The 27,310-nt window shown below is 36.9% G+C and overlaps 1 protein-coding gene across 1 annotated transcript in view; it reads left to right on the plus strand.

Annotated features, from left to right (window-relative positions):
* The first annotated feature begins 1,726 nt into the window (after positions 1 to 1,726).
* LOC149819945 (rho GTPase-activating protein 6-like) overlaps positions 1,727 to 27,310 on the plus strand; it is a 51,307-nt gene continuing 25,723 nt past the window's right edge. The window contains exons 1-12 of the mRNA XM_089982772.1: positions 1,727 to 2,040; positions 3,668 to 3,704; positions 4,440 to 4,516; positions 5,229 to 5,299; positions 5,389 to 5,467; positions 5,609 to 5,753; positions 5,966 to 6,085; positions 7,219 to 7,296; positions 7,426 to 7,481; positions 7,599 to 7,668; positions 18,008 to 18,095; positions 19,022 to 19,265. Of these exons, the coding sequence (XP_089838898.1) occupies positions 1,969 to 2,040; positions 3,668 to 3,704; positions 4,440 to 4,516; positions 5,229 to 5,299; positions 5,389 to 5,467; positions 5,609 to 5,753; positions 5,966 to 6,085; positions 7,219 to 7,296; positions 7,426 to 7,481; positions 7,599 to 7,668; positions 18,008 to 18,095; positions 19,022 to 19,265 (1,137 nt within the window). The 5' untranslated portion in view covers positions 1,727 to 1,968. The remainder of the gene's footprint in view (positions 2,041 to 3,667; positions 3,705 to 4,439; positions 4,517 to 5,228; positions 5,300 to 5,388; positions 5,468 to 5,608; positions 5,754 to 5,965; positions 6,086 to 7,218; positions 7,297 to 7,425; positions 7,482 to 7,598; positions 7,669 to 18,007; positions 18,096 to 19,021; positions 19,266 to 27,310) is intronic.

A 27,310-nucleotide genomic window follows, 5' to 3' on the forward strand; every position in this document is an offset into this window, starting at 1 on the left:
GGTGAAGTCACACTCACGTGAGAACTATCCTCAAATTCGCTTAGCCAAAAGAGGAAAAAGAAAGAAAATTAGAACAAAAAGAAGCTCAACAGGTGCTCATAAAAACAAAGAGAGGCCTTTTGTGGTCCAGTGATAGAACAATATAAATGCCAATAAAATGCCACGCTAGAAAGAAACAGAATAAAATGATTATTGTTTTTTTCATGCATTAATAATTGTAAACGTAAATAGATAAACAACAAAGTTAATAATTGTATAAATAAATAAATAAACAAGCAATATATAATGAGAAATGAACATATTAGGCCCCATTTCTCATTCTGCCATATATATTTTAAGTGTTTTATGATAGATCTGAACCGTTAGATGTGTTTATCATGATCGATTTAGTGGAAATCGACTCTTTGATCATTTTTTTTTGACAAAAAATATGATTTTATGAGCCAAGAAAAAACTGGTACGTTCATAGCCATTGATTTTGACTCATCGAAAAAACCTGTATGCATGTCATATTCCGGCGATCCAAAAGCTGGTTCCCACTAAACAAAACCTATAGATCACATCTACGGTGTTAGGCATGAGAAAAAAAAGATTTAAACTATGAGTTTTGAAGGGGCCTAAGGCCTAAGGAACACATTACTCATATATAATAAAAGATAAAAATGCAAAAGAAAAGTTTGAAAATTATAAATAACCAAATTGGCCAAATTCAATGAGTTAATAACACATTCTTAAAGGTTAAAAGGACAATAACTCAAATATTGAGAGTTTATCATTACAGAAAGAGTGCCCTGTGGAGTTGTTAGTCCTGTCCTGGTTGAGGAAAATGTCACAAACTCAAATCCGTTCTGCTCCACTTGCAAGACCTGTTTTTTTTTTTTATATTTACACAAAGAAACCACATCCTTAATCAAAGACCTAGTCGCGCTGGCTCTGCCTGATGTACTTGCGAACGCTGTCTTGACAACATAAAACTTTATGGGCTTACCCCTTGCCTCCAAAAAGTCGCGACGCTTTGGCTTATGCAAGGGGTGACACCCATGAAATTTGAGCCTAGGCCACCTGCTTAGCTGCCTAGGTCTCATCCCACTATGCCAAACCCTTTTGGAACCACTTGCAAGACCATGACCAACAAGAATCCTATAATGCCAACAACCTGCATCACAGGGGCATGTTTTTGACAGCGTGTCCTTGGTGAAGTGAGTTGGACTGCTCCACTGTGTCCTCGCACCCTATTTTTGGAGATCGCATATCGAACTAGTGTCATGAGTCGGGTCATACTGGTATCTTTGTGAGAGAGATGCTAACATTAAGTTTGGTAAACCCAGAGAGACACAATGCAACAACTACTTGAGCCAAGTTCTGTCACTAAAAACAAAGGAAAAGTTAAAAACACTACCAGTGGCATTATTCTCAAGCTCACAGTGCCTCACTGGCCTCTGTGTCTCGAGACAAAACTAAAAAAGCAAACAGAAATTATAACAATTAAGAAGACCGCTCGTCAGAAATACTTAAAACAAATGGGGGTATTTAAGAAAGTCCAGAAAGTGATTAAGCTTAATGACAGTGTTTAACTATTTAATGACAGTCCCAAGTAAGAGCGCGGGCGAAAAAGAAAAGACTTGTTTATAAAAAAAAAACAAGAAAAAAAGAAGAAAAATCGTACCCCATCGTCTATTTGAAAAAAGGGTTGCCTTTATTAATAAGTGAAGCGGAATCTCTCTCTCTCTCTCTCTGTGATCAGTTTGGCTTCTTCCTCTCCTTCTCTCGATTCTTCTTCTGCAAGCTTCGGCACAAATCCTAGCGTCGCCGGATCGGTCTCGTTTCCCGGAGTTTGGTTGCCCGCCGCAGGAAAAATCTCCGGCGAAATGCGGCCGGGTTGGTCGCCGGAGAGATCGGTGAGTCGCTGGTTCCGATTTCGAGCGCGGATGATCGCCCAGAGGAGGGGAAGTTAGTGTTTGGTTAGCGATGCATGTCTCGGAGGAAATGTCTGCTCCGTTGGCCGCGCTTGAGCGCCCTCGGGCTAGAGGGACGAACACGGTACGACTCATCCGAATCCCTAATTCTCTTCTTCCTCTTATTCTGCTTTTTCTTCTTTTTGTTCGTTTTTTTTACTTGGATGATGTTTCTGTTGCATTTCACATTTTCGCTGGATTCTTTGGGGTTTTCAGGGTGTCTTGTATTTGTGAGTTATGTTTTCTTCGCTCTTTCTTTGTGAGTTTGCGTAGTTTTAAAATGTGGGTGGCGGAATTCGAGTTTCTGGTTGCCTATGGATCTTATTTTGTTTATGTTTAGAAAAGGAATGCTATTAGCTTATTTGGTTATTTTCCAAGCGGTGATTGATGAAACTGTGCAACTTGTGCAAGGATTAATCGTAATTTTCGCCTGTTGAAGAATAAATAATATCTTCTTGTCAGCCAAAAGCACTTGGAACTGATGACGCTTCTCTTCAATGCACATTGATGAAAATTGAGAGTCTTATTTTCTGTTCGAGTTTGTATTGAAGAATGCTTTTATATGTCAGTTTTCTCTGAGTAAACATGTACGTTACCAAAGGGTAGACTGAAATCTGCCAGAATTACTCAACTTCATGTAGCTTGGCCGTTGGCATGTATTAGCGCCAAGCAAGACTGCCTTTGTCGCTTTCTCCATGTCGTCTCCTTCTTAGTGCAGAGTGTAAAACGAAGTGGTTTGTATACTTACCTGCTTTCTTACCAATCAACTGGAAGGGTCAAAGCAACTTCCTATGGATAGGAGGGGTCTCCGTTCTGTTAAATTTTTAGAAGCTGCATATCTGCATTTGGGGTGATGAATTGACACCAAATAAACTATAAAATTGTCGATGTGCATAATAGCATTGTTTGTGCCTCTAATGCAGCTTAGGTTGTGCCAGATTCATGACATTCATTAATCAAGTTGCATTTGTATGTTCATTTAGTGTACTTGGAACATAATGGCCTGTGTCATGAACTCATCTATGAGACTGGAATAATATCCTTGTCATACCATATGATGGTATTGAGAGGCTAGTGAAACACATACAAAGCACTGATTATAAGCTTTGAAATGTATTTGCTGTTATTCAATATTTCCCAAGGTTGATCTTGCGGTGCTCCTTGAGATGGCCTTGATTTATCTACAAATCTTTGCCTTCTTGTTCATATGAGGAATCTTTATGGTGTATGAAATTGTGTGGTGAAGACTGAAGAGTCTATCATACTATCATTGATATCATCAAAGTCTTCTGCTAGGATTTGTATTCCATGCCACTATATGGTAGGGACATGCTCGTGCATATGTGTAAATGATTAAAATTATGCTACACCCCACTTGTGATATCTACACTCCAGATTCTTTGTTTGTGTGTGTGTGTGTGTGTGTGTGTGCGCGCACACACACACACGCTTGTGTTGTATGGTCATATTCCCAATTGTGTCTCGTACTTGTATCTGTGTCTGTGAGACATAGCATTCTTCTTCTTCTTTTTCTTTCATTCATTCTTTCTGTAATACATTCTGGATTTGTCAAATTAAATTTTAATTATTAGATTATATGTCACACAGAATACCGTGTCCGCCAACTTATATTTTTATCAACCTGCAGCTGTTCATTATTGAGATTAGTTGATTATATTTCTCTATTTATGGTTGTTTATCCTTCTGTGCAGGTTTTTAAGAGCGGTCCTCTTTTCATCTCATCAAAGGGTAAGCAAGGCATGCTGAATTTCGTCTTAGAAGGTTTTATGAACACATAAATGTGGTTTCTACAGCCATTTGTTGCATGCATTTTTGTTTCCAAATCATATCCGATCCTTGCTTGTTTGCTTCTATTTGGATTTTCTTTCTACTTTATGTGGTTGATCTACAATCTATATTTTTGTTCATTTACATGTAGCGTTGGGCAATGGGCCAACTTGACCCAGCTTGGCCCGCTATTTTAATGGGTCATTGATTGGGTTGGGCTCAGTCAAGCGTGGCCCATCAAAGCCAGTTTGAGCAGGCCCAGGATCAAAGGATTTGGCCCTTGGGCTGCCAGTTGGGCATATGGGCCTAGACAGGCTGGCCTGGCCCATAGGTAGGCACCTATATTGTTCAAGGTAATTTCTCGGTGAGGGTTTTTTTCTCAGAGAGATTTTTAAAAGCTGGGTTTTCTCAGAAAAATCTTGGGAGTTTTAAAATTTTAAAAATATAAAAAGTAATATGAAAGATAAGAAAATAATAGGTTTTGTATCAATTTTCTTGCAAAATTATAAGGAAATAGGTTTTTTAAAGTATTTAAAATACAAAAGAAACAAAAACTATGAAATTTGGCTTAAAATATCTTGTAGTCACATGGTCTTGTAGTACTATTATTAGTAGTTCTGTTATGTTTAAATTTTTGTTTGGATGTTTTGTTTGGTTTTGCACTATCTTGTAGTCACATGGTCTTGTTTCTTATAGGCATTGGTTGGAAGTCGTGGAGGAAACGCTGGTTCATACTTACACGGACATCACTGGTCTTCTTTAAAAGTGACCCGGTGAGCATTGCCATAATTTTTCATATGTTTGATGCATTTTGGATTGTTGAATTGGGTTATTGTTTAGGCTGAAAACTTGTTCCTTGTGATTGGTTCAATGCTTTAGAATGTGAGGAATAGTTGCAACTGTTAGAACTTTGACACAACAAGAGAGAGAGAGAGAGAGAGAGAGAGAGAGAGAGAGAGAGAGAGAGAGAGAGAGAGAGAGAGAGAGAGAGAGAGAGTCAAAACCCTATTCAACTTTTCCTTTTATAAGGGAATAATCAATAATGACCATTATATTCTTTTAAAAAAGGGTATTTTTCTACTTTTTTTTTTTGGTAAAAAAGAGAGAGGCTAAACATGTCCATACAAGGTAGCGAGCTTCCCATTACTGTGAATCTTGCTTCCCAAACTAAATCAGCACTTCCCTTGGCGTTTTGGAAGCACGGCGTTTCACGCTTCCGAAGCGTGTTTCGGGGAAGCGTGCTTCCCCATGCCCTGTAGTGCTTCCGGTAACCCTAGGTACATACCACTATGGGTGCATCCAGGCATTCTTTTTGGCAGAAGGAAATGCTTTTTTTTTTTTGGTGTTTAATGATAGATTGTATTGGCTACTTTTGTTCTTACTTTTTAGTGATACTTGAGATAAATGCTGTATTGGCATAATCCCTTAGTTGATTGACATGTGATGTTTCAAGTGCTTAACTGAATGCTGCATGGTAAATTTCAGAATGCACTTCCTCATCGAGGTGGTGAGGTGAACATCACTCTTGGTGGGATCGACTTGAATAATTCTGGAAGGTATCATCTATTTGAATGTTAGGTGGTCAACATCATCTTTTCATTTATATGTTAAAGTTAATCATCTTCCATGAATTGTGGCTATGCAGTGTAGTTGTTAGGGAAGATAAGAAACTCTTAACTGTCTTGTTCCCTGACGGACGTGATGGGCGAGCTTTCACACTCAAGGTACTTTTTTATCCATTTCTTGTTTACGTTTTGCCATTTCCTGGGTACATGTTAGATGTAATGTAGTTTTGAAAAGGATTTGGATTGTTCTCCATGTTATGGATCTTTTCTCCATTATTATTATTCTTGTTTCAATGGTAGGCAGAGTCGTCAGAGGATTTGTTTGAATGGAAAGCTGCCCTTGAGCATGCCTTGGCAGAAGCACCTGATGCATCTCTTGTGATGGGACATAATGGAATTTTCAGGAATGATGTGTCAGAAACATTTGAAGGTTCTCTCCAAGAATGTAAGCAATTCTATAAAAGATTATGGCTGCCCTTTTCTTATTGACAATAACATGGAGCTGAGAAAGTATCTCTTTCAGAGTCCATTGTGCGAGCAGTTATTGATCATGAAAGGCTGCTTATAGACAATAGCATTTGTTTCATGTGTTATGGTTGATACTTTGGCATGGAGCTTTTTGTAAATTATGTGCCTAGGCTTTTTATGTTTATGCAGGGAAGGATAAGCATCCTGTCAAGTCTTTAGTTGTTGGGCGACCGATTTTGCTTGCACTTGAAGACATTGATGGAAGTCCATCCTTTTTAGAAAAAGCTCTGTGCTTTCTCGAGCAGTTTGGTAAGTTATGACTTTTATGTGGGAAAACTAAATATTATCAGGAGTTTGTATGTGTATGTGTTTGTGCATGCAAGCTGATGCATTTGAACACTTTTTTTTATTTTGAAAAAAATGACTTAACTGCAAAATGTATTGAGAAATTCAATATATTATCATGACAGCAAAAAGGACCTTCTTTGGTTTGAATCCTCAAAGTGCTTGCATGATCTTATCATGTTCAAATGTGGGACTTCAACGATAAGCTATGATTGTCCATACTTGTCTGATCCAATGAACTATTCAAGCATGCCAAGGGGGCATGCTGAGTTCTAATGAATCTGTTAAAATTTTTGGAAACCAATTGTGGAAGCGGTTCGCATAAATAAATAAAAGAAGTGCACATAAAATTAAGACAAATAATAGTATGTGCTTTATTGCTTCTTTTGAACAACAAAAGTAGCTGCACAAACATCCGTGTGTAATAATTTGATGTGTTTTTTTGTAGTTCATGAAAATTTTGATATTTATTAATGAATGCTTGTGCACATGCACACACACACACGCAAAAACTCCACAAGTCATGCAAAGATTGGAACTCATGCACTCACCGTGAAGAAGAGGGGAAGTGGGGAAAGGTGAGATAAATGAGAAGTGATAATTGAAGCTCTATGATTATTTTAATGTTCCAAATGAATATAAAGTATAACTGTTGATACTAAAGAAGGGTTTTGGAAGCTTGTAAGTGAGAACCCTCCTGAACCATTGGAACTTATATATAAATATCAAATGAAACACACTCACAGACACAGACACAGACACAGACACAGACACAGACACAGACACAGACACAGACACAGACACAGACACAGACACATATATATAGTTATATATGTATATATATTCTTATGTACATACGTAAGTTTAACTCCTAAACTGTCCTAAATGGCTTCAGAGGAGAAAAGTTTCGGATGTTTGATTAATCCAAATTTACAGATTTAATTTCTATAGGCTAGTTGAAAACATGTATTAGATTAGATTTTTTTCATGTTTAGATGTGTTTTTTAAGAAGATTGAAAATCAATGGTTCATATTGCATAAAAAACATGATGAATCTTATGTCTGATTAATTAATTTTCTAAATTGTTTGGCTTTAGGTTCAAAAGTAGAAGGAATTTTGCGCCAATCTGCTGATGTTGAGGAGGTTGAGCGCAGGGTTCAGGAATATGAGCAGGGTTTGCCTTTTTAACTTATCTGATGTTCCCCTGAGTGCATTTTGTCTTAATCCTTGTCCAACCTGTATCTACTATCTTTTTTTTTTTTTTGCATTTGGTTATCAACAATACTTATCTCATGTTTGTCAGGGAAGACTGAATTTTCTCCTGAAGAGGATGCCCATGTCATTGGCGACTGTGTCAAGGTATTTAGTATGCATAATTTTTTTGTAAGTTCAATGTTTTATATTTAGTAGCATTATTTGGTTCTGTTCATTAGTTTCACCTCCTTACATTATTTGCATATTATTGTGTGGTTGAAGCTTGTGCTGCGGGAGCTACCTTCCTCTCCGGTTCCTGCATCGTGCTGCACTACACTTCTAGAAGCATATAGTATGTGCTGTTCACTCATTTTTCCCGTTCTTTTATGCAGCAAATGAATTTTCAACTATGTTTACTCTACCTTTTTATTCTTGCTATCTTTAGGTCTGTTATTATAGTTCTCTTTTTTTGTTCTTTTTTGTAAATTATCATCATGTCCAGTGTGCATACGACTTGGTGTTCCTATTTGGTTTCACAGCATTAGGAAATTTCAACAGAGGGCATTTGCAAATTTTAATTTTTAACTTGGAATTCTGGGAACTATTTTAGTTGTCACATAGCAGCTTCAACTTCAGTCAGACGGTTCACATTTGTTATCTTTATTTCTAGGGTCATATCTTCTGATAGTTGTACATTATAGTTCTTGGATGACTGTTTCGTCATTCATGGAATGGTCCCTTCTTCACATCACCAGATTCTCTTTGTTCTCATTGTGGCTTCAACTATGTAATCAGAAGCTCTAAGTGGCCAGCTCCCTTGAGCACCTATGGGATGCTTAAATCGAAATGCATCAGTCAATGTTAAATAATAAAAATAAAAAAATTGAGAAAACTGTGACAAATATGATTTACTAAATTGTGATATTGTATTTTGTTTTTTTTTTAACTAAAATTGAACACTTTCTTTTTAATCCTCTCTAATCTCTAGCGTGGCGTCCACCCTTCTGTTAGCACTTGCTAGGTGTTGGACATGTCCCTAGGTTGCCTAGGTGCACCTTACTAAGCTTTTCAGAACGTTCTCTTCACCAGGTAACTTCTAATAGGATGACTCTTTGATTTTTCTCTTTCTTTAGGAACTGTGAAGCTCAAAATTTGAAATCTATAGATGACACTGGTGTACAGTTCTTTTTAATTTGAGAAGTTTAAAACTGTATATGCTGTACATCTGAAATTTCTTAAAAGGCATAAAGTTTTGGCTTGTAAGATGCTATTTGTAATCTTGCGTGATTAGGTTCAAATACTAACTCTTCCTATGTATGTGCATGTGCGCATGTGAACTTGCATGCATGCATATTGTTGTCCATATATATCTGCTTTTGTTTTCAACTTTATTTTGGCTAGTCTGACCGTGATCTTTCATTATTTCAGCATATTTGCTTTTAAACTAATTTGGAACTCATACTTGAATTGGTGTGAGATAGATTGTTTTTTTTTTGGGATGGGGGTGGGGTGAGAGTTGACCACTTTTAATGACATGTTCTCTATAGAAATTAACTGGCATTGGGCGCATATCTTGATTGCCTATTTAACATAGGGAGCGCCCAAGAAATGGGAGCATGATCTGTAGAAACAGACAATCATCTTTCTAAGTTGAACGTGTTACAACCCTGCTTATATTAAAGATCCCACTAACTGTAAGGAAATGAAAACCTTCAAACACCAACAAGAATGTCCAACAATAGATTCAAAATGGACAATCACAAAAGAGAGCCACAATGGGCACACTCACAAAACCGATAATGGGCACACACACAAAGGAAGTTCTCACAATATATTTTTTTTTTATTAATACCCAAGTATGCAAGAAGCATACTTAAATGAGGGAGAGAACAAAGTTACAAGGAATGAGAGAGAACCACTAGCTGTTAGACTTTGTTTAACGGCTAGAAGAGCTAGCCGTTAGACCAACTGCTCTAATAGCTAGTCAAGGTCAACTTGGTTGACCAAAAACTAAAAAGTGAAAATACAAAAAAAATATTTACAATGAATAAAAAAATCTAATATATATTATACTTATATGTATATGTATACATACATATGTATGTATACATAAACACATGCATACAATGTTGTCAAAAGCGTTGAGGTGTAGCGTAGTGCTCCACAAAAAACTAATGCGAGGCGTAAAGCGTAATCCTCAATTTTTTTTAAAACTTGAAAAAACCTTTAAAAATGTCTACAAATTCAAATAAATAAAAGAAATACTTTATTGATGAAGCAACAACCAATAAGAAATAGAAATTCTCAAATAAATACTGAAAAATATGAGATTAATATGTAAAAGTAACATTAATGCAACAACTTGATCTATGTATCTAAGAAATAAAATATGAGCTTTAGAGGGAAATTTTTTTGGATTTTTTTAATTTGAATTTACAGATATATTCTCTATATCTTAGCAAGAAACATGTATTAGTTTAGGCATTTGTCATGCATATTATGTATTTATAGCTATTGTCACCTGCCATATTTGGGAGATCATGCTACAAGGAGATAAACATATAAATAATTACAACAAGGATGTGTTTGTGGAAGCTCGGGTAGGAAAATTGTATTTAGCCTTGCAATTCCTGTTAAAATGTATCATTCGACAATTGTAATAATATATATATTTTATATATATAAAGGATAATACATATTCATATATGGTATATATGCATATGTATTATCCTAATTATATATAAAATATATATTTATCTATTTATAGGCATAGGGGTAGTTTAGACATTTCACAGTTTTTACGCATATTCCATTTGGAATATGTTTGTAATTTTATTTTTAATTTTATTTTTATTTTTCCCTTTTTTGTGGTTTGCGCCTAGGGAGGCTCCCCAAAGAGTCGTTGGGGAGCCCCCAACGGTCACAAATGTGACCGTTGGGGGCTCCCAACGACTCCTTTGGGAGCCCCCTTGGTGGCCCCTCTCTTGTGTTATAAATAGGGGTTTCCCCCTTTGTATTCTTTACTCCTTGGAGGAGCTTATGCTCCATTGTATAGGGTTTTTACCCTCTTCTTTCTATTTCTTCAATAATATTCAACTTATGACTTTAAGTCATATTTATCCCTTTTATGGGTTTATGTATTAGCACTTGATGTGCTTGTGTTGTTCCCTTAAGTGGGTATATTCACACTTAATGTGCATGTGTATGGGTTCATTATCAAACCTAAAATATTCAAAGTCATTTTCTAACATGGTATCAGAGCGTGGTCACGATGGGGTTGTCCTTTGATGCAACAGAAAGCGTGTTGATCAAGAAATGGTGAAGTATTCATTGTCCTTCTCTTTTTTCTTAAGTTTTCGGTATGTATATCTTTTCTTAACATATTATGCATTATGAAATTATTTTTTGCATATGAAGTGTTTATAATGGTTGAATCACCTCTTTTCATATTTCGCATGTTCAATTTTTTTTAAAAATATCTCCTTTTAATTTAGTAAACTTGTTTTGCTATTCAAATATATAAATTCTTGTTTATATGTTTATCGATTACTCATCACATATAAATAGTAATTTATGTTATTTCTTAAAATTGTCTTCAATTATGTGGGATTTATGATGATTACATAAGTATTTCATAAATTAACTTTTAAAGATTATATATGATCTCTTGATTAATGATCTTTGTTTAAAAAATCTTTTCTCTCATATAAAGTCTAATTGGTTTTTAGTTCTTCTCTTGTTTATGGATTTTAGTGCATTTTTTTGAAAAATCTTTATATAATTCTTGTATAAGAATCTCTCACATCTAAATCCTTGTTATGAATCCTAAGTAGTTTTTGTCAATGATGTTTCAATGGTTTTGGTTTAGTTAAAGGATTTTGAAAAATTATTTGTGATAAATATGTTGTATGAACCATTGTGTTCATTAGGAAAGATCTTTTAAAATCTTCTCACACTATATAGAATTCATAGTGTGTCTATTGCATCCTTTGGTATAAAAGACTTCATTAATTTTTGAGTTTTCGTCTAATGATACAACTTTATAAACATGTTTGTTTGTATTTTTCATATAAAGTTTCAAAACCTCTTGATTGTATCTCTAAGGATGCCTACATTAGCCATAATATGGTCTTCTTTGTCTTAAATTGCATTTATCAAGCATATAATTAAAGCTTGAGAGACTCAAGCATTTGCTTCCATTTTATGAAGTACATGCATTATCGCATGTTTATTATTTATACGCTTTTTTGTATTTTGTTCAAGTGTTGTGTGAGTGCTTTCGTGCACTTCTTCTATAAAGTATTTATGCTTGTATGTGTATTGTCTCTTCGTAGACATTTTCACATGATACTCTCTTTTCAATAAAGAGATGTTTTTATTGCCTCCTTTAGGGCTTGTGTTTATTTTTTATGAACTTGTAAGATTGTTTCTTTTATTATTATGAATGCTTCCGCAATATCTTGATACATGTTGTCCTAAATTTACACATTTAAGATTATTGTCATTTTACATCTTGGTATACATATAATTGCAAATTATAAAGGCTTGATTTGTTTCTTGGATGATTCCAATTCCTTTCTCACACATGACATAGCTTAAGTATTTCATGTTGTGTTTATTGAGTCTTTTGATAATGATTATGATGTTGCTTAATATTTCATAAATTGTGTTAGTTGCATAATAAGTCTTTTTGTATAAATGACTTCTTTTGAAGATTAAGCATAATTCAGATTTATGCAAAATTGTTGTTATAAAGCATATTATTGTGATTGATTATATTGGACCTTTGATTCAATTTTTAATCGGTCCTCTTTTCTTTGAAAAATGATTCCTAAAGTGTTTATTGCCTTTTTGTGGCATTTATATGTGCCCATCACATGTTATTTAATGCATCATTTATTTGGCCTTATTATTGTTTTATTAGAGATGTTTGTTGAGGTGAGTTATGGGCACCTCGTGTTATATCATTCTAGTTTGTCCACTTGCCATATTATAGATGGTGATTGAGGTGAGTTATGGGCACCTTAGGACTCTAGAATGATTTGGTATATGATCTCTAATTATGAGTGTGTCACTCATTGTTATGTCATTTTAGTTTGTCCACTTACCATATTATAGATGGTGGTTGAGGTGAGTTATGGGCACCTTGGGACTCTAGAATGATTTGGTATATGAGTGTGTCACTTGTTTATTGTTGGCCATTGATCTTATGGATGCTCTTATTTATATATAAATGTGATGGATATATGATGTTTAAAACCTTAAATGTTTTAAGGTATATTGAAATCAAGGTTTTGGGGTTATTGCCCAACCTTTTATTGTTTATGAATCATATGAGTGCATTTGCACATTTATGTTTTGTGCTTTTGTGCACAAGTGTTCTTGGTGTGTGTATATTCACACATTTTATTTCAAAATGATATTGTTATGGGTATTCTTTTTTGAAGAATATTGTTTCAAGGTTTTATTTATATGTTTGACATTACAAGTTTTATTGCCTCAAGAGTCTTCTCCTTTTATGCCCCTTATCTAAGTGTCATCATATGTAGACAAGGATTTTATTACACCTTCGTGTGTTGGTAGCCCTTTGTTGGCTTTTGCTCTCTTGGTCTAGTAGCTGAACACACTTGTCTTGAGTGTTATTTTATGTAGACAAGGCACGTTGATTCACACCATGGTGTGTGATTTTAATCCATGTTGGCGTTTGTGTCCTTGCTCTAGTCGCTGAGATGTATGCCCATAGTTGTCTTATTTCACTCATTTCAAGTGCCATCTTATGTAGACAAGAGATGTATTGTGTTTTTGCCCATGGTTGACTTGTTACTCTTGTTCTAGTAGCTGAACATACTTGGTTTTGAGTGTATTTTTACGTAGACAAGAGATGTTTTTGTTCTTGTCGTAGATGCACTCATTTCAAGTATTATTATATGTAGACAAGAGATTCTTTTGCACACCTTTGTGTGTGTTTTTGGCCTTTAATGGCATTATATTTATATCCTTGATCTAGTAGCTTATACACTTGATTTATGGGTTTTTGGAGGACTAATGAGGTAGTTGTTTGTAATGGATGAACTATTGTTGAAATTTGCAAAATTTCATTCATGACTTGTGTTTTAAGATATTCAAGTGAATCATATTTTTGATATGCATATTTTAAAATCAAGTTGATTTTTTGGCATTTAATCTATATATTAAGTGCTTATGGTATTTTGGCCACTTTTGTATGCAAAATGTGTCCTTTTTGTCAATTGAGTGAGATTTTCCTAAATGGGTAAGATTCTCTACTCAAATAACACTATTCGTTTTGCCTCGTAAATGGATTTAAAACCTTGTGAACTCTTGTGTTTATTTTTTGTCTAAAGTATGCTTGGAGACTTCGTTTTTCTTGTTTGGCACTTCATTATATGTTTGAAGCATGTTCATTAATGATTCCTTTACGTATTAATTCATTTCATGATAATATATGCATATGCTCTTTATGGCCTTTTAGGATCTCATTCAATAAAGTATATGTTGCTTATGCCTCTTCGTAGGATTATTGTGGTGTCCCTTAGTGGACTATTTTGTTATTTCCCCATTATGGGGTTGTGTTTGTCCAATATTGGACCTTATGAATGCATTATGCATTCTTGCAATATGTTTTCGCTCACTCTTTAAACATGATATATGTTTTTGAAAACTTTGGTTTTCTAAATTTTCTTTTCATGCTAAAGTAATTATCCTATTATGCATAAATTTTGCACCTTGTTAGGAATGTTCCTTTTTGAGTAAAGTGCAAAGATATTTTTTACTTGTTCTTTGTTGTTGTTCCTGAGGATCTTGAAGATAAGAGAAAAAGAAGTACCTTGGATAGATCATGGAAGGTGCTCATCGTTAAAGACATTGGAGGGAGACATTTACAATGACATTCGTCCTGAAGGCTCTTGTAACCTTGAGATTCTTCCTCTTGCTTTCTTCAATCTTTTCGTTCCCCCACGCAAAGCTTGAGGGGGGGTGTTAAAATGTATCATTTGACAATTGTAATATTATATATATTATATATATATATATATATATATAAAGGATAATACATATTCATATATGGTATATATGCATATGTATTATCCTAATTATATATATAAAATATATATTTATCTATTTATAGGCATAGGGGTAGTTTAGACATTTCACAGTTTTTACGCATATTCCATTTGGAATATGTTTGTAATTTTATTTTTAATTTTCTTTTTATTTTTCCCTTTTTTGTGGTTTGCGCCACCTAGGGAGGCTCCCCAAAGAGTCGTTGGGGGCTCCCAACGACTCCTTTGGGAGCCCCCTTGGTGGCCCCTCTCTTGTGTTATAAATAGGGGTTTCCCCCTTTGTATTCTTTACTCCTTGGAGGAGCTTATGCTCCATTGTATAGGGTTTTTACCCTCTTCTTTCTGTTTCTTCAATAATATTCAACTTATGACTTTAAGTCATATTTATCCCTTTTATGGGTTTATGTATTAGCACTTGATGTGCTTGTGTTGTTCCCTTAAGTGGGTATATTCGCACTTAATGTGCATGTGTATGGGTTCATTATCGAACCTAAAATATTCAAAGTCATTTTCTAACAATTCCAACACGGCTAACATAAAAAAATTGGCTAATTGTACCTGTCGATAGAGAGATAGTCGAGTTTGCACTTCTTTTTCTTCTTCTTAGAGACGAGAGAGGGAGAGTTGAGAGGGGAGAGAAAAGATGGAAAGTTGAGATGTAGAAAGAGAGAGAATCGAGAGGCGAGAAAGAGAGAGGGAGAGTCGAGAGAGAAGGGGGAGAGTCAAGATGCAGAGAGAGAGAGGAAGAGATACAAGATGCAAAGAGAGGGAGAGTCAAGAGGCGAGAGAGAAGAGGGAGAGGCGAGAGTGTTAAGATATTGTACCTATATATTGATGTATATATATGGTTGTCATATAATATATATACTGTATTTAATTTTGTTGTTTATGCTGACTGTAAACTGAAATACCCATCAGGGGTATTTCAGTCTTTTTACATATGTAATAGGCGTCAGCCCACTAGGGGCTAACCTGTCAAATGTTTTTTTTTCTTTTTTTCTTTTATGTTTCATATAGCTGGTTGACCAGTGCAACTAGCCGTTGGGCAGGTCCAACAGCTAGTTGCACCAGCTTGTGTTGGTCTATTTAAAGGGGTTGAACCCCATTGTAACCCATTCTGCTTTTTACAGCATTCTCTTCAATAATATCATTTTTTATGTGTTTTGTTCTCTTGTGAGGTATTATACCTCTTGATTGTGTTTGGGCCATAAGTGACCATTGTTTATTGTGCTCTCTTGAAGCCTTTATTAGAATACTTGTGCCTTGTTGCACTCATTACATGGTATCAGAGCCATCGGTGATGTGATCCATGCGAAGCTTGTTCGTGTGGATGTGAGACCATGGATTTTGAAGATCAGGTGCTCGTGGTGTCCAAAATAACTCCGTCTCCACTCTTATCTTTCTGTATCTCTTCTCTCTCATTCTCTTACTCCCTTTTTCTCTTGTTTATCTATGGAGGATGAGCGAAAAAACATCGTCTCCATTCCTATAAGCTTAAATGACACTAACTATGTGTTGTAGGCATCTATAGTGAAGCACAAAATTTGGAAAAAGGGTCTATGGGGTTTGGTGGATGGCTCCGAGAAAGAACCAAAGCTCACTCTTACAAAGAATGAAAATGGCAAGTAGCTCTCCAAAGAGAAGAGATGAACAAAGTCGTTGCCGATTATGAAAAGAGATGAAAAAAGTGGAAGATGAGCCATTCTAGAATCATGGGATGACTCACTAATGGTGTTGACATAAAAAAGTGCTCAAGTTTGGCAAAATTTGATTATGCTAGTGATGTTTAAATGTATCTCCAAGACATGTATTGTTTTCCCCTCTTTGATTTTCTTGTTTTTTCCTTTTCTTTCCTTCTCTTTTCTTTTTTTCTTCTTCTTGTTTATCCTTTGTTAGGTACGACCCAAGGTTGTAAGACTAGGAAGCGAAAGCGGGAAATGATACGAGAAGTGGAAGTGAGAAGCGATGCATTTTAAATTGTATAGGATGCGGGAAGTGAGAAATAAAAAAAAGTAATATAATTTAAATGGAGCGCAAATAAAAACTAAAATAAAAGTGACTTCTTAAATTTTATGATTTTTTAGTATAAGAATTAAATTTTTAACAAAATCTAAAAATGATGATTGCCAATTTAGGGAAAGTACATGGAAGTGAGTGAAAAGCGTGAGAGGAAACACATAAACATGAAAAATAGAGAGAGAAAACATATAAGGAAAATAGATGAAGTGTGTAGAAAGCATAGGAGAAACGTGAGAGAATCGCGATTCCTATCAAGTTTCAGAGGCGAGGAGTGTCGTGCTTCCGAAGTGAGTTTCTGGGAAGCGAGCTTCCTACCTATCTAAGAAGCTTCCGGTAACTTTGGTACCACCTAGTCTTTTTAGGGGCTCACTGCCTAGGCTCCAGCTAGTTTCTTTGACAACTAAGATAATCACAAAAGAGAGGCACAAAGGGCACACTCACAAAACCCACAATGGGCATACACAAAGGAAGTTCTTCCAATATAAAAAAGTAATATTTTATTAATACCTAAGTATGACAAGAAGCATGCTTAAATGAGGGAGAACACCATATATACAAATGAGAGAGGGAGAGAAGCCAGCCATTAGACAGCTCTAATGGTTAGTCAAGGTCAACTTGGTTGACCAAAAACTAAAAAATAAAAAATACAAAAATTATTTACAATGAATAAACAATATATAATATATATACAAGAATATGTACATATTTTAGCACTAACTTCTAACTAGGGTAGGTTTTTGTTTTTGTGTGTGGGATACCAGAGAAATGTGTTTACCTATTATCACTAAATTGAATGATTGAAATGCTACTCATTAATATATTCAAACCTTTTAAGTTCACGAACTACCCCTGTACATAATGACAAAAGAAAAGAAAGGTATTTTATCAATTATAATTTATGAAATTTTACTAACCAAGGTATTTTATCAATTTGTGGGCAAGGGGTTGGCTGAGGGATTTTAACCACTTGGAGTTGGGCTATGTGGCAGGGTTTCATTGCCCCTGGCCCCACCACCTGAACGGGGTTCCTCTTGTTAAATATCAAAAAGGTATTTCATCAATTAATTCCTTCTATTTGTCCAAGTCTCCATGCTTTGACAGGCCATTTCAAGTTGGAAATGTTTTAGATCCATGTAGCTAGATGGAGGTTAGCGTTGACATCCCCACACTTAAACCTGGCATAAATATCATCCAGTATAAAGTTATAAACCATAGTATGTTGGGATGCATTGCATGCACTGTAAAACACCAGCAAGGAATGTCAAGATGTGCACTAAATACAGCATCATACTATCTTTTGTCATGGTTAAGATAAAAGCCTTTATATGGATATTCTGAATAGAAAAAGACAAGCAGAAAGAATCCAGTGTCTTCTTTTCAAATTAGAAAAGGTGCAAAACTGCATTATGATGTGCTCATTTTATGTGGTTTTCTTTTTCTGTACTAGAGAAACTCATGATCTATTTTAAATCTCTGTGTCTGTGCCTGTATACAGGCATGCATAAATGTTCTGGTTTTTGGCTTTCTGAAATTGTTTTACTGGTGTATTAGTTCTTATCCTTTGTGTTCATTTTTATTGTAAACATTTTAAAGGAATTGATCAGAAGGAACCTCGTGTTGCTGCAATGCGTGCTGCAATATCTGAGACTTTCCCAGAGCCAAATCGGCGACTTCTACAGAGGTATCATATAGGACATTTGTCCTTGCAAATGGTTTGGATTAGCTTCTATTTAGTGATGGCCTCGATGTTTGTATATGTTCAATTTTTTGTTTAATTTTGAATATTCTTTTCATCCTTTCTTTCATGTTTATTCTTCTATCTGGTTGCCCATGAATCATATTATTCTTTCTGATCCACTTTTTCCTTTCTATAGTTGCATGATGTCATTGCTATTATTGCTTTTAAAATTGTCAATGTCATCATTTGGTTTGATGAGGAATGCTTCAGTATATTTTAAATCATATGCATGAATATTTGATGTATGCATCATGCCTGTATTTGTAAGTAAATAACGAAAGCTTCAATGAATGTGAATTTCTCCAATCTTTTGTATAATTTTTGAAGGCCATATATCATATATTACTTACATTTTTTTCTTGCAGTGCTGGAACTCTAGATGCCAAAATATTTTGCATTTTTTTACATGTTTTCCAGTATTTTTTTAGTTAGTTTGGAACTTCTAATTGATAACTATCTCACTCATTTTGTTCCTGGTGGGTTTCTAAATGATACATTGTTCAGATGTGGGTATAACCAAATCCGATGTAATGAGATGACGTAATTGGACATTTGAGACATGGAGCTGGAAAAATCTTCCCATATGAGATTTTGATCCTATTAGCTTTTCACCATCATTTGGTCTAGAATTCACATGTAATCCAAGGCAGGCTTATCTTTTTTTTCCAGATTTGGTTTTGAAAGCCCACATGAAACTGGATGCTTGATGTAATCATATCTTCTGGGGGCTTACAGGATCTAAGTGGTTCCCTATTGCTCCATTTTAAGATTGTTGATAGTGGTGGCAGTGGTGTTAATGATGATGACAATTATTTACATGTATATTGTATACTTTTATGTTCTAAATTTATGATGTATACTGATTGTAGGGTTCTGAAAATGATGCGCTATATTACTCGTCACACTTCTGAGAACAGGATGACTGCTTCAGCTGTTGCTGCTTGTATGGCTCCACTACTTCTGCGCCCACTTTTAGCAGGTGAATGTGAGCTTGAGGATGACCTTGATATGAGTGGTGATTGTTCTGCTCAGTTCCTAGCTGCTGCAAATGCGGCCAATAATGCTCAGGGCATTATCAGAACCCTTCTGGAAGAGTATGAGAATGTATTTGATGTAAGTCACTGCCCTCTTCTTGTGTGTGTGTGTGTGTGTTTTAATTTTCAATTTTGTTAAAAGCATGTTCTTGTGTTTTTTCTAAAGTTTCTTTTGATAATTTGATGAGTAGGTTTGTTAGCTGTCTTTTGGATGTGATAACATAAGCAGATAAGCTTTTAACTACAAGATCTCTTTTCTGTTTTTTTTGGTAGAATAAGCAATATTTAACAGAACTAATTAGAATGAGGTTGTCCAAGATAGTGGGTTCAATGTTTCCTTTTCATGTTTGTACAAATATAACAAAGGATATGGTTCACCTGTGTCATGGTGATTTATAGGAAAAACAGTTGTTGCATGTTATGCAGTCTTTTGATGCTAAGAACTTCAATGTTCACTACTTCCTGTTATGGCACATCCTGAGATGATACGTTTTCTGTGGTATCAATGCTTGAACTTGTATTCTCTTTAGATGTCCCTGTTCTGTGAACGATTTAGTATTAGAGGTCATGCAAGTACATGCAAAGATGATGCAAAAATGTTGTACCTCATTAGGCAATTGCCGTTACATGATATGACTATTTTGAAATCATTACAAGAATACATATGGTAGTTCTTTTTTCTTTATCATGATATTTATAATAATAAATATCATTGAACTTAGTCAAATATCAATATAATGGGGGTCAGATTGTCTGTCCATTGATGTGCAGTCTTGCAAGTGTGCAAGCCAATATTCCAGTCTTTCAAGTGAGTTTAGTTTTGCAGATAGATGTACGTGTACCATTGTAACTTATGTGCTAAAGTGCAGCTTGCTAAGTTTAATCTTGTGCGTAAGAGTTGTGAGATTGTGGTGCTCTTTCTTAGTATACAGGGACATTATACAGGAGAAATTGATGGAGGTGGTGATTAATATTTCGCCTTGTTTTTTACAAAAATCTCTGTTTGTATCTTTGCTTTTTCACTTAATTGCTGGAAAACAGTTGGGATTTACTTATGTGCACATCTGGAGCAATTTAATAAACTGCAGTAATTGAAAGTAGGTAATCCATGCATTTCTCAGTTCTCATGCACGAAATTTTTTACACTAGTCAGTTATCACTAGCAAACAATAAATTATAGTTGGGTTACATGCATCTGTAGTTTTTGATATGCCAACAAGGAAATAACATTGTCAATGAAGAGCAGTTATTGATGAATCGGTGATCCATTGTTTTCCAAGGAAATACTTGTTATAGTGGTTTGCTGTCGAGTTACATTATGTTTCTACCAGAATCATGTTAAATACTCCCAATTCAAAAGTTGTGTGTGTGTGTGTGTGTGTGCACAAAGCGTTACAAAGAACAAAATCTCAGTCCAAAATGGTTTATAACTTCATATTGAAAGGGTCAACCAACAAGATGTGCATTTGGTTGTCAATGTCACGAAATGATACGGATCTCAATGCACTCTAAAATGTACTCCGAGAATCAAAACATAATACATTTGGACAAAAACATAACTAAAATGAAACACAAGGAATGTGAATGAATAACTTCATTAATAAAGAACATTAAAAAGTACAAAAGAAAAATACATATAATCTTCACTACAATACACTCAAACACACAAAGACCTAAAACTACTCATCACTCTCTCACTTTACAAGGCACCCACCCACCCACCCCTATTTATAGAGAAGAAATAGAGGAAAGAGAGGAGAGAAAGAGTCCTCTAAAGCAATTAGGGAGGTGTTAAATTGTAATACCAAATCAATGTAATTGTATATATTATATATATATATATATATATATATATATCTCGTAATAGTCGGAGGGGTAGTTTAGTCATTTTGCGCATATCCATTTTTTGGACATGTAATTTTTTTATTATTTTTTTCTCTTTTATTTCTTCTTTTCTTTTTGTAAACCTAGGTTAGTGTGTACCTTGGGGGGGCCACCATCTAGTCGTTGGGCCCCTCCAATAGTCACAATTGTGACCGTTGGAGGGGCTCCAACGACTAGAAGTGGAGCCCCTCCAAGGTCTCCACCTTTATATAAATGGGAGTCAAAGCCCAAGTATTCAATAAAGTTCTTATTCATTACTCAAGTGTATTTGTGAGATTGATTGGGTTGTGCCTTTGTGCACAAGTGTTCTAAGTGTTCTTATTGTGCATGTGTGCACTTGTCTTTCATCAAGAACATTGGGTCTTGATCATAATATCTTGTTGAAGATACTTTCACAGGAGGGACCTCCCAACGATTAGAATTCTAGCCGTTGGGATCAAGTCAACTAGTTTGACTTGGTCACAAATATATTATATATATTTAATATATATATATACACACACAAAAAGGATATATTAATCTTAACGGTCAGACCATGCAATAAAACAAATAAAATGAACCAGTTCACTAGATTAGAGATCCAAGGTACCTAATACAATGCATAAGCTATGCTTCAAATATTGCCTTACAAAAAGAATGGCACATGGATCACACATGCTTGCTAGGTGTTGCTTGGTCCGTTTGTGTTAGCATTTGTTGAGGTTTTTGATGGGGACCCACATGTGGATGTGGGGTGTGCAATGACTGACTTGTGAACTGCTTGGTAGGTTTTGCTTGTTCCGTTGTTTGCTAAGGGGGGACCCACATGTGCATGTGGCTTGTGCAGGGATCCACATGTGGAAGAGGAGGTTTGGGGAGATACGTGGCTTGACAATATTGTTAGAAGCATTATGTGGATGCATTGTAGACATGAAAGAACCAGGTGTTCGCTCCGGAAGGTTGGATAAGCATTATGTGGATGCGGTGTAGACAGTGGGAATCAGTCGGTGATGTTTGGGTGGTTGGGTGGGGTTGTTTCTAGGAGTGTAGGGGTAATCTGTCGGTGAAGTTTTGGTGGGGTTGTGAATGATATAGATATGAGATCTATGGTTGTAACAATCTCATTTCATAACCGTGAAAAAGTGGCAATTTTTTTTTTAAACAAGTGCGGAAACATTCTCAGAGACCACATCGAGATCAGGGATAAACGTCGCACAACTAGCGTTCTCCCCCAACGGATTATATACTTCTAAAGCTGTATGCAAGCGCAGAACAGGCGATTGCAACTGGGCCGCAAATTTTGCCGAAATAAAGGTGTGCGTAGCACCACAATAAAAAGAACGAAAGCAGCATGGCCGGCAACTAAGAGAGTACCTTGTACGAGTTCTCCCTTGGTCAACTGCTCGACGGTAGTGGCGTAGACTCGCCCTGGGACTTTCTTCACTCCGCTGCTTTGCGGTTGCTGCTGCTGCTGGTACGTTGGTTGTGGTTGTTGCTGATGAGAAGGCTGAGGTACTCCACCCGACTGCCTGAATTCATCGGCCGCCTTTTTGCGACAATCACGAGCGTAGTGACCCATCTTGCCGCAATACAAATAACCCCCCGTATCCAAGGGGCATGGTTGTCCGACGTGAGATCCCTTGCACCTAGCGCATCCATTCCCTGCGGGTCGTCGAGGCGGTGAGCGATTCTGCTGGCGTTGCCTCTTTGCAGGTGGTCCTTGCTGCTTCCCTCCTTCGAACTTAACGGGAAAAGGTGGTCGCCGCACCTGACCATGAGACTGTGCTTTCTTCTGGTCACCTCCAGATACAGGTAGCTTTTTAACCTGTGCCGCTCTCGAATGTTCCCAATCCTCGTTTAAGAGGGTCGCTGCTTCAACTGCTGCTGAGAATGTCACAGGCATGCTTGAAAGGACCCGGTACCTGAGTCCTTCCTTTAGGCCACAGACAAATTTGCCTGCTCCCTCACGTTCACTATAAAAAAGGGTAGGGCAGTACTGTTCCAATTACTGAAACGTGGCGATGTAATCGCCCAACGATAAGATGCCCTGACACGGCTCCAAGAATTCCACCTTTTTCTTTTCCCTCGCATGAGGAGGAAAGTAATTTTCGTAAAACACACGCCTAAAAGCGTCCCATGGGATAACCTCTGCATTCGGGAAATGCCTTTTCTGAGTCGCGTCCCACCAATCTCTAGCATTGTCCTTCAATCGGAAGGACCCAAATAAAGTCTTTTCATCGAAAACCGAAAGGACCAGAAACACCCTTTCGATTTCTTGGATCCACTGCTCTGCGGCGTCGGGATCTACCTTGCCGGAGAAAGTTGGAGGGTCTAGCTTTAAGAATTTCTCGTAAGTGACTCCCGAATCTGTAGGAACACGCTCTCTTTGTCTGGTGACCTGACTTTTGATCACCTCGGCCAAAGTGCTGAGGGTATCCATCACAAATCCCCTTTGCTCAGACCATTCATCGGCGGAATCTTCATTCGAACTTCTTCTCATCCTTGAAAATAATACAACGAACTAAGTTAAGCTTACGATTAAAACAACAAGCAACATATTATATTTCATCATCCCTTTTTATACAAAGTATCCAGAATATTCGGCAATGCCGATACAAAAACATCAAAATGAGAGTAGTCTAGTACAAAAAGTATATAGACCCGGACCAACTCTTAACATCCAAGACTCCCTTCAGACGGGACCAGAGAACTGACAAAGATATTCCCTCTTATTCCCTGTGCGTTTAAATCTGCGCTTGGGGGTAAATGGGAGATCATCGTCATCCTCCGAAGGATATTTCCCGTAAAGAGGAGTAGCAGGCATGTATTCTGGAGAATATCTGAAACATAAATGGTCGGAGACTCGGGCACAACAATCGGCATTACAGAGGCTGGTGTATGAAGCTCTGACGGAGCTGGGGTCTTGCCTAAAACTGCTGGCTCGACCCGAGGCGGTGGAGGAGGAGACGCCCCCCTGTTTGCTGGGGTGGGGAAGGCCACAACGACAGGGGCTGGAGGAACGAGATTGACTAAACCTTGAGTGACTAAAGGCTCAATCTGACGAAGACACTGATCTGAGAAGTGCCCAGGCACGCCGCAACGATCGCAGCTATACTCCGCCTCCCGATGGTTAGGCTCCCCAGAATCCACCACAACAACCCGCTGATGAACCCGGACGAAGGAAGGCACCCTCCCGCCTACCCATGAAAAAACCTCAGCCCAAGCTGTCGCCAATAGAACCTGGAAGGCCAAAGGTAGCGGGGTGCACCACTCATCCGTGAAAACGAGCAACGGAGAGCAACAAGACCCAAACTCGGTCGCAAAACCCTTGGGTCGACCCTGACTCAAAGAGGGGCCACCCTTCGAAGAAAAGCAAGTGCGAGCTGTACGCGAGGACCCGCCCGGACTACTAGTAGGGTTACCGGATGCGTCCATCTTACAACTGACAACAACAGACAACAACAACAACAACAACTACGCCTTCATCCCAAAACAATTGGGGTCAGCGATATGAACCAAAAAAGAAATTCATTTTGGGTCTTCCACATGAATCCTTTTCCTCCAATCATTTCTATCCAACGCCATGTCCTCGGTGAGGTTCAAAGCATTCATATCCTTTCCTATCATCTCCATCCAAGTCTTCCTAGGCCTACCCCGACCTCTTTTAACTAATATATTTTCCCATTTCTCCAACCTTCTAACTGGAGCATCATTAGGCCTTCGCCGAATATGTCCAAACCACCGTAAACGATTCTCTCGCATCTTATTTTCAATGGGTGCAACACCTACCTTCTTACGTATCTCTTCGTTCCGAATCTTATCTTTTATTGTATTTCCACACATCCATCTAAGCATCCGCATCTCAGCTACACTCATTTTTTGAATATGATGTCTCTTGGCAGCCCAACATTCCGTACCATATAGTAAAGCGGGTCTAATAGTCGTCCTATAAAACTTTCCCTTCAACCGCAATGGCATTCTACGATCGCACAGCACTCCAGTAGCACTTTTCCATTTCATCCACCCAACCTTTATCCTATGATTTACATCTCCATCAATTTCTCCATACTTTTGAATGATGGATCCCAAATATTTGAAATAATCATTCACCGGTATATCTTGCTCACCAAGCTTCACTACACTCCCATCACTACTTCGTTGCTTACTAAACCGACATTCCATATATTCAGTCTTACTCTTACTCAACTTAAAACCTCTAGCTTCCAATGTCTGTCTCCATAATTCTAACTTAGCATTAACCCCAGCTCTAGACTCATCAATCAAAACAATATCATCAGCAAACAACATACACCACGGTACATTTTCTTGAATTGATCTCGTAAGCTCATCCATCACTATCGCAAATAGGAAAGGGCTTAAAGCAGATCCTTGATGTAACCCAACCGTTATCGGAAAATTGGTTGTCACTCCTCCACAAGTGCGGACATTGGTTACTACTCCTTCATACATTTCTTTAATTATACTAATGTACTTGAGAGAAACACCTTTCTTCATCATTGTCCACCAGAGAACGTCCCTAGGTACTCTATCATATGCCTTCTCTAAATCAATAAAAACCATATGCAAATCTTTGTTCCTCTCTCTATATCTTTCAATAAGTTGTCTAAGAAGATGTATAGCTTCCATAGTTGATCTTCCAGGCATAAAACCAAATTGATTCTCCGATATCATGACAACCTTCCTCAACCTAGACTCAATCACCCTCTCCCAAAGTTTCATAGTATGACTCATGAGTTTTATACCACGATAGTTTGTGCAATCTTGTATATCACCCTTATTCTTATATAAAGGCACCAAAGTACTCTTCCTCCACTCATTAGGCATCTTATTTGTTCGCCAAATCAAGTTAAAAAGATTTGTCAACCATTCTAAACCTTTCTCTCCCAAGCATTTCCAAGCCTCGATAGGTATACCATCTGGGCCAACTGCCCTTCTTGATTTCATTTTCTTCAAAGCCTCTGCAATTTCTTTCTTTTGAATCTTGCGCATGAAGTCACGATTTATCTCATGAAAAGGAATGGAGAAGTCTCCAAGATCTTGAGCATGACTATCATTAAATAGCTTATCAAAATAATCTTTCCATCTCTCCTTAATCTCCTCATCTTTGACTAAAACCCTTTGCGTTTCATCTTTGATACATCTAACCATACCCAAATCCTTCGATTTCCTATCTCTCATCTTTGCAAGCCTATAAATATCCTTCTCGCCTTCTTTGGTATCCAACTTGTCATAAACCTCCTTATATACCTTAGCCCTCGCGTTTCGAACAACTTTTTTAGCTTCCTTCTTTGCTATCATATACTTCTCCAAATTCTCATTATCATGACTCTTACTTAGATTTCTATAACACTCTCTTTTAACCTTAATAGCTAATTTGACATCCTCGTTCCACCATGATGTATCCTTACCTAGTGGTGCACCGCCTTTAGACTCACCCAATACCTCCTTAGCTACTTTTCACATACCACCCGCTATCTTATTCCACATTGATTCTGAATCCTCCTCGAGACACCAATCAACTTCCTTAACTACCTGCTCTACAAACATTCCTTGTTTAGCTCCTTTCAGTGCCCACCACTTAATTCTAGGATCTATCCTATGTCTATCCCTTCTGCGGCATTGTCTAATTCTAAGATCTAAAATTAAGACTCTATGTTGCGTAGCTACACCTTCTCCTGGTATAACCTTACAATCGATGCAACAACCCCTATCTCTCTTTCTAAGTAGGAAAAAATCTATCTGACTCGTATTAACCCCACTTTTAAATGTTACTAGGTGAGACTCCCTCTTCCTAAACCAAGTGTTTGCTAAGATCATATCATAGGACAAACAAAAATCTAAAATCCTTTCTCCACTTTCATTTCTTTTTCCTATACCATAGCCTCCATGGATATTCTCAAATCCATCCCTACTAATGCCTACATGTCCATTAAGGTCACCGCCGATGAAAAGCTTTACTCCATAAGATGTCTCTTGTACTACTCCATCTAAATCTTCCCAAAATTGATGCTTAACGGAATCATCTAAACCTACTTGAGGTGCATAAACACTAATAATAAGGAAAAGGGGACAGCTACTCATAGTGCAACAGGATGCTCGGTAGTCAAGACTTTACTCTTCACAACCTCTGGCTCTGATACCAATTCTGTAACGCCCCGAAATTTCTTAACTTGACAATTAAAGTTTTTCGAGAAAAATCCCTGAAAGTTTGAACTCTGTTGTTCTAAAAACCCTTTAAAA

The sequence above is a fragment of the Nuphar pumila genome, chromosome 12 (genome assembly GCF_984573655.1).
Source record: "Nuphar pumila chromosome 12, dmNupPumi1.hap1.1, whole genome shotgun sequence".
NCBI classification, from domain to species: Eukaryota; Viridiplantae; Streptophyta; class Magnoliopsida; order Nymphaeales; family Nymphaeaceae; genus Nuphar; species Nuphar pumila.